Source organism: Papilio polytes, unplaced genomic scaffold, assembly GCF_000836215.1.
Source record: "Papilio polytes unplaced genomic scaffold, Ppol_1.0 DF823399.1, whole genome shotgun sequence".
NCBI lineage: Eukaryota > Metazoa > Arthropoda > Insecta > Lepidoptera > Papilionidae > Papilio > Papilio polytes.
Window position 1 is genome coordinate 2,598,341 of NW_013525805.1, and position 8,652 is coordinate 2,606,992.

Consider the following 8,652-nt stretch of genomic DNA (forward strand, 5'->3'; position numbering starts at 1 on the left):
TAAATCTTAATACTCATTTATTTGAGGTTAAAATCTTGAAGAGCTAGAATATGTACTTAATGTATTAAAAATACCTTTAAATAAGTCTATTTGATGGCTTACATTACATGTCTTCCAAATATATGTTAACCGAAACATTCACCTAAAACATGTATCTCGCAACAGAGTTAGAGATTTCAAAATGGCGGCGTACTTAAATAGACACTGATAAAATTATTTGTGTTTTTAAATGTAAGTTATTTATAGTTATTGTAATAAGGGCGTTTTTATATTTTAAAATTCATATTGTTACGTTCAAAACTAACAGAAAACTAAACATTTATAAGACAGTTTTAGTTATTTTAGAAATGTTCAAATTCATTTATAAAAGAATCGAATAAAATTAATATATTTCCGAATATCCTCTACCTCATGTTATGCAGTTGCAAAGATTTATTCATGTTAAATACGGTTCAATAATAATAAATTCAGGGTAAGAATTATCATATATACATTATGTAGACAAATCAGAGTATATACAAACTGAACAGTAGATTTCCACATTCAAAGTAGTCCTTACATATTTGCTTGTTTTAAATCTCATAATAAATCTACACTAAGTCGCTTCGTTAATTAATGATTCTGAGTACAGCAGATAGTATTATCAACTGATACCTGATTTAGAAATATGTTTTTTAATTTGCATGAAATTTTATTTGCATCAAAATTTTATTAATCTTCTAGTCCTATACCTTAGTTCTGTATTTTAGTGTTTATAATAGTTTGGTTTTGTAGTTATAAGTTAAATTATTGAGATATTATTACTCAATAATTATGTTATGAAAAAGTAACTTGGTTTACTTAGATACCGGGATTTTCTCAATTTGGTATGTTTTTGTTAATGTTTTAATATGTATAATTTGATCCATAAATGATAAATTTAATTCTATTTTTGGTCATTATTTTTTTTCTAGTAGCAGCTACTTTTATAACAATTAAGTTTTCACTAAAAATATAGAATTTCACGTGATTTAACAAATATTAAAAATATTTTAATCTTATAACTTAAGAAAGAAATTAAAAAAAGGTTAGTACTCCCACCACATAAAATTAATTTGTCCCTGTTCATATTTCTTTCCCAAACTCTTATTGATCTTTGTACAAGTATTTTGACAATGGAAACTCACGGTTATTGTAACACTTTATGCATATTTTTCATTAGCCTTATAGATCTGTGAATCGGTAGTTAGAAGTGTGAAAACATGACAAAGTATATCTAACAATAATTCAAATGTATACATAAAACTTTAAAGGAGAAAATAGATTAACATTGTTATATTTTTTCATAAAACTTATATTAACATTGAAATGGCATATCATGTTTTTGTAGAAATATAAATGGTTAACCAATTTTGTGTTTTTATTTTAAATATGACCCACACAATCATCTACATTTATCTCCAATTTAAATTACTATGATAAACTTTCATTTTATGTGATTAGAAGCAAAACTTAAGGATCATTCGAAGTAAATAGCGAGATGCAAATAAGTTTTGGAGAGCTGTAAATTGATTGAATATTACTGTTTCTACTACAACTTCAACAAACATTGTGACGATAGGATTTTCAGTGTGAAATAAATAATATATTTAGTTAAATAACCAAAATAAAAACCGTAAATTATGCTCAATCATTTAGATAAAAAGCAGCTTGAAATTTATTACCACGGCTTTATCGCTTTTCCACAGACAATAATTTTATTTTATCTGTTGTAATATTGATTTTTACAACTCTGTATTGTCGATGGCATTCCTGTCAAAACACGCGTTTCGTGAAAAGATGCATTTATTAAAAATAAGATAAAATCTTCATAATTTAATCATTAAAGTGGCTAAATTATGTCCGGAGGATTAATAGATAAAGTTTACATAGGCTTGGACAACGCGCCAGCCGCATTTGATATAAAAAGTCGTTTGCTTGGTCCAGTAAGTAAAAAAATCATCGATCTTAATATTTTTTGATTACTTTATGAAAAATACAATTCATCTTATAATTTCAGAATGGCACCAACTTAGAATACATACGATCGGAGACGGGAGTGGTTGCTATTCTGAAAAGCGATAAATTTGAACCTTTGCATTTGGCTCTTCACCATACGAGATCGGAAGCGTTAGCGGCTGCGCGATCTCTGGCTCAGAATCTTATTGAGACTATACGAGTTGAGTTAGCTCAGTGGAGTGCAGCGCAGGCGGGGGGTCCGCCGCCACCTCTAAACGTTCCACCACCTACTTTGACCACTACCACAGCTCCACCGTCTGTTCCACCACCAGTAGTAACCGTGGCTTTATCAACACCTTCCTCGTTGACTTCATCAGCCCATCCCACTGTACTACCACCAGTCGTCAGTATGGCACCAGCAAGCACTCCCCTTATGACAGTCCGTCAACCAACTGTCTTACAATTACTACCTCAACAGCAATATGTATTAAATCAAGAAAGTGGCCAATTAATACCAATAGTTCAACCGGGTGTCCAAGTATCTAACACCAACTTCACATCTCTACCTATCGCACAACAATTAGGTACACTCCAACAGCCGAATTTTGGGCACACACAAATTGTTGACATCTCAAATATGCAACCAATGAATGTCACACAACTACGGCTTAGTGGTGTCCCATCATCAATGTCAATGATACTTCCGAATGGCTTAAATTTCCCTCAAGCCAGTTTAGCTACGGGTGATTCGACAACAGTGAGCTCAGCAACAGCAACACCGGTGGTCTGCGCAGCACAGAATACAAGTGCTTCACAGAAAATTCTCTATAGCACCGATAAAGGAGACAAAGAGTTGAAGTACCATATACAAGGTGCTGATACTGTGCAGTGGACCGTACCAGGCTCTCAGACTATGTTGATACCATATCAACAATTTCAAGAGTTTGCATCTAATCAAGCAGGATTAGCGAATTTACAACCTCAACAGTTTGTTTCAGTGAGTTTTGATTATTATTAAAACAGAGATGGCGAATCTTTACTTTTCTAAATGTCGATTAGTAGCTGTTGCTCGCGACTTCGCCCGCGTGCAATTAAAAAATATATAGCCTATGTTACTCACAGATAAATTACCTGTCTAACGGTGAAAGAATTTTTAAAATCGGCCCAGTAGTTTGAGTTATTTCAATACATACAAAAATACAAATCTTTCCTCTTTATAATATTTGTATTGTTAATGAGGTCATAGATATGCCATCAAGTAATTTTGAGTTTTATTATTGGTAACATTCTATAGAAAAATTATCACTTCTATTTATGATGTAGGACATAGTCTGGAAAAACACATACATTAGTTTCTGTTATATCAATGCAGTTTGTATTAAGTGAAAATTAGTATGATATTTGTCTTTGTAAAAATGGCAAGGTTTTTCTTGTTCTTTCAGATAGCACCTGCAGGTGGATTTCAACAGACTTCCCTACCATTGTCGGCAACACAACTACAACAGCTGCAGACAACTGGCACTATAATGCAATTTAACCAAAAGGTATATGTTTATAGATTTGTTCATACTATTGCATAATTTGTTGGTGAAAAATAATTCCCATGCCAAGATTACAATATTGAAATATGAGAAATCTGAATAATTATATAGAAATTTATATTTTATCATATTAGTTGAACAATATTAGATAAAAATAAAGTATATTTAAATATATTTATTATATTTAACTATGAGTTTTTCCCAACAGCCAATAGGGTGCAGTGCTTCACTCATAAATATAATATCAAGTGGACAAGCATCTTCTCCACAAATTATTTCTGTGAGCATTTTTACAAAGTTGATCATCCCTTTATGCTTTAACACATTGAATGCTTATATGATTTTTATACTCACCACTCATTAGTAGTCTTGGGCTTAATCGGACATCTGCAAGTGCGTACCATACTAGTACAATTGGGTAAATGTACTAGTACACTTTTTAGTACTTCAGATTTGTGAGAACACAATAACATGAATAGAATATAATGAAATCTATAGATTACTTCACATCAAATTTTAAGCAAGCAAACATATGTTATTAGCGAAAATAAATTTAAGTTATAATTAATTTTATCCACTTTTGATTCTTATTACTAAAGGTAATGCTTTCTAGCAAATATACAATCAAATCAAACAACGAAGAAGCGAACACCGATATCGTGTAGTACAGTACTAAAAGTGCCAAATGTCTTGTTACTTTTAGTACAGTGCCGAGTAACATTACTTTTTAGTACATCGTACTTGTACTTCCCAAGACTAGTCATTAGCACTTAATGTGTTAAATTCACAGTTTCTTTTCATTGTTCCTTTGCTTATATTTTTGTTGCAGGTTTGGAATGCTTTTGTGCATAGTTTTTTTTCTTTTAAGTTCATATGATGCTAGCGGCTGTGCGGACTTATTAAAAAATGTACAATTGTATACATGACTTAATGTTAACACCCAATGCCATGTTTAACTTGGTTGGATTGATTGTTGAACACTTTCCTGCTTACTCATAATCATTGGTTATGGTACATAATATCTTTTAGTATTGGTCTTGATATAAAATCGGATATAACTATTAAATTAATACCTCATTTAAAGCTAAATCCTTTAGTTAATTAGTTGTTTCTACTGGAAAAGAAAATTGAAACCCTTGTTAATACATTTTTTTTAAATATTCATAGAATTCCACACAAACGAAGAGTACTCAAGAATCCCGAGGTCAAAAAAGATTATCAGATGGTACTCCTAGTCAACTGCAATTGAGACCTATAGCACCAGCTGGGTAAGAATTATCTATACTAATAGTTTGTTCACCCAAATCTCAGAAACTACATGTAGGATTTTAAAAAATCTTTTAACATTTAACAACCCAATTATTATAGAAGGTTATAGGATATATAACATCACGCTATAACTCTTAAGAGCTGACAGAATGGAAAAAACAAGTGAGAAGGGTGTAAAAGTTTGGGCATGTGGCATTCCATGTCTACTTCAGTTTTTTATTGAAAGAGTTTTTTTTTTTTATTTTATTGTTAATTTATTTTTCTTTCAGCTGTAAAATGCCGTTTCACATTTACCAATTTTATTTGGAACTCTTATTAGGAAATTTCTAATATTCTTCGATTGAGCGATACTGATTAGATTTGTTTACTAAAAATATCGTTTACATACTCTTTTGTGAAGGTCTAATGATAGTAAAAAATGCAATTGGCGTTTCTTCTAAATTATTTTTCTTTACAATGAAGACTTCCACTTCTGCGATGGTTTTGTAACTCAAGAATATTTTATAAATCCACCAACCTACATAAGATTTTTAAATGTCGTTCCACTATTCGGCCATAATAGTATTTCCTTTTTTTTTGTTTTTTGTAATAAAATAATATGTCGTGTATTGAAGCATTATGATGCCGCAGGTCGCATGTAAGCCAGGACAAGAGCTCGACGAGAGATTCCCGCTCCTGGACGAACACTGCAGGTACTTGAAGATTTACACGCACTTTGTATCCCATTTAACACTTTCAACGCCACTGTATTTCGATTTTTAGAATTCTTAACACATAATTTACCCGACGTTCTTACGGTGAAGAAAACATCGTGATTCCTGCACATATCGACGAAGAAATTCAGTGAGCTTGACTATGGCCTAGTCACTCCATACTTAGGGTAGGCTTTGAGCCCCTCGGTGGGGACGTATAGGTGATGATGATGATGATGATGAATGTCCTTGTAATGTACCAAAATGAACTCTGTGGCATTGAACGTGTTATAATAAAAAAAAGTTTCCTAGTAAAGTTTTTTTTTTTCTCAGATACAAAGTGTTTCAGTATTATTCTATTTGATGTGCTTTATGTGTTTTAATTATTTGTAAAAATGTTCTTTATAGGTTAAAGCTTCGTTTATAGCGATTCGTAGTAGCTTATATTGCCCTTGTTGTTCATTTTAAAAACAATTTTATACTTTTGCGTAATTGTTTACTATTTCTAGTCAATTTTATTGCGTAAATAAATGTTTTGGCGCTTTTTTATTAATATTTTTACTCTAGTTAGCTCGATTTGATTTTTACTTACTGTTAATGTTTATGCGTCTTTTCAATCATTTATTTTCTCATGCGTAATTTTATATAACGAATTAAGTTTTTTTTTTTCATCAGCAGCAGATTTATTAGGAGAGGCATTAATGCCATTAAACGGCTGTTTTAAATTTTAATTAAATGCTTTATTTCACAGGATATTTCAAATTATTTCTTTGTATTTTATTTGGTTCCTGATCCATTTGAAGACATGAGAAAAATAACTACTCATTGATTTTTGAATTTAGTGCAGCGAATTTGGAAATCGAAAATGGAAGAATTTGTGTTTCTTTTTTATTTGCAGCCTTATTTTGTATTTCGTGCCAGTTCATCATTTTCAAATCCACATACATTGTTTCTTTCATTTGTTTATTTTTTTTTTCACAGAATCTTCTCAACTCTTAAGAATATTTTTCTTTTATTTCAGTCAGTATTGCTTATCTAAAGGGTGCCGGCCTTTGTCAATGGGTTGTCCGATTTTTTTTTAAGTTATATTGTCTATTTTGCAGCGCAGCTATGAGGTTGCAGAAATATTTGAATTAACATTTTTCTAGTTATTCTAAAACTTTATCTTGTGTAACATTATGAAAAGCGAAAATTTGCGTAATTACATTACATATTTTTAATATTTTAACGCGTATAAACGTTATTTTGTAATTTAATTATTTGCATGATTTGCGTATTTCTGGTCATAGGAGTCGCCAGCCGATGACCTAACCTATTTCGAGGGGATTGTGATATGTCTCGGGTGACGTCCATATTTCTTTCATATTGCATCGTATGGTATACTGCACACGCGTAATTTTCTAATGCATTTGCGTAATTTTCTAATTTTATTGCGTCATTTTGAAATACTGTTTTATATTCTGCGAGATGCAAGAGGATGTTCTGCCATCGTTGATTTTATTTTATTACAAATTTTATTACTACTAATCGTAGTTGCAGCAAGCTGGTAACAGCAGCAGTAGCAAGTATTTTTAGTATTAACTACTTCATAAGTTGTTACTGCTTGTAATCACTGTATTGACAAAACGTTTATATTTATAAATTCGATAAGTTACATAATTCTATTAATTCCGCAGTTAGAGACAACACAGTCGTTAGTATGGGAATGAAAATAAATCCGACTCACGGAACAATTATACATGTGTCATCTGGACAACAAACTAAGTTAGTATATTTATGAAATAGAGTAATAGAAAACAAGAAAACAAGTTTTCGATAGTATTACTACAGTTTATATGTTCTCTTCAACAGCGTCTCAACATCGGGCATCACACAGGACGGTACAGGAATGTACATAAAGCAAATAGATCGCAACGCAATACAGATACAAACTTCAAAAGACGGACAGAAGCAGGACTTGACAAATAAAATACAAAGCGCAGCTCAGAATGTGCAAATGATAACAGTACCTCAAGGCATGACTGTACTACAGAACCCACTCAATATCGGCCAAATGTCGACAGTCATCGGCCAACCTAACAGTCAAGTGTACATGATACCAGCGAATCATCCCAATCTGGTCCAAGGAGGGTTACCGCCCGGTCTCATCGGACAGCAAATGTTACAGCCTGGACAGAATGTGACAGTGATGCCCAACCAGCTTGGCCTTCCCCCCGGCATGCAGTACAACGTACCCCTCATGCCAGTTAACATGCCACCGAACTCTCAATACATGCCGGCTGGCATCAACTTAAACTCGCAACTCACAGCGCAACAGCTGAACGCCGCACTCGCCGGACAACAGATCGCTAATCCCGGCCTCTCTATGGCAGGAACTATACCAATAGTACAAGCACCCCCCACCTCCCCACTCGCCAACCCCGCTCAAACCATACCGGTGTCTCAACCGCAGCCGGTCCATCAAGTTCTACCCCAAAACTCCACCTTTATCACACCAACATCACAGTATACGGGAATACCCCCACAATACATGGTCCAATCAAACACTAGCACAGTCAGCGTCCCACCGAACAACGCCAGCCTACAATATTCCATATCTACAAACCAATCTACCCCTGACACGCCGACGAACGGCAATGGACAAACCGCGGCAGCAGACAGTGACAACTCCAATGGAGCTTCAAACCAAGCCGGTTATATATCTTCGTCGTCACAAGACGGTTACGGACTTTCAACGACAGTGGTCCAGAATAATGGACAAAACTTTTCAACCGACACCACCGCTACTCAGACCAACTTCACCAACAACCAGACTACTAATGGACAGACTTACAGCTCGTCTAATGGCAACAGTACTCAAGCTCCAAGCTACGTCACTCCCCCAACAACCCAACCTCCAGCAACGTACCCCGGGAATGGTTCCACACCGAACCAAAACTACGGAAGTGCAACTCAAACCCCCCAATCTAGTTTCTCCCCATCAAGCACACCTGCACCAAACCAAGCGTACCCAAATACCAATCTGCCAAACTTATCTAATGTACCATTCGCGCCGAACCAAGCCTCAAATCCTTATCCCAATGCGACTGGACAGAATTTAGCTGCATATGCCCACAATCCTTACCAATACAACAGCAGACCCTGGTTCAGACCGAGGTTTGGCTCCCCGCAGG

At 34.1% G+C, this 8,652-nt stretch overlaps 1 protein-coding gene across 1 annotated transcript in view; it reads left to right on the forward strand.

Moving 5' to 3' along the window:
- The first annotated feature begins 1,784 nt into the window (after window positions 1-1,784).
- The window catches only part of LOC106104737 (mucin-5AC-like), a 7,101-nt gene continuing 233 nt past the window's right edge, over window positions 1,785-8,652 (forward strand). Inside the window, exons 1-8 of the mRNA XM_013284867.1 lie at window positions 1,785-1,964; window positions 2,039-2,974; window positions 3,420-3,521; window positions 3,727-3,798; window positions 4,686-4,786; window positions 5,418-5,479; window positions 7,156-7,243; window positions 7,331-8,652. Of these exons, the coding sequence (XP_013140321.1) occupies window positions 1,878-1,964; window positions 2,039-2,974; window positions 3,420-3,521; window positions 3,727-3,798; window positions 4,686-4,786; window positions 5,418-5,479; window positions 7,156-7,243; window positions 7,331-8,652 (2,770 nt within the window). The 5' untranslated portion in view covers window positions 1,785-1,877. The remainder of the gene's footprint in view (window positions 1,965-2,038; window positions 2,975-3,419; window positions 3,522-3,726; window positions 3,799-4,685; window positions 4,787-5,417; window positions 5,480-7,155; window positions 7,244-7,330) is intronic.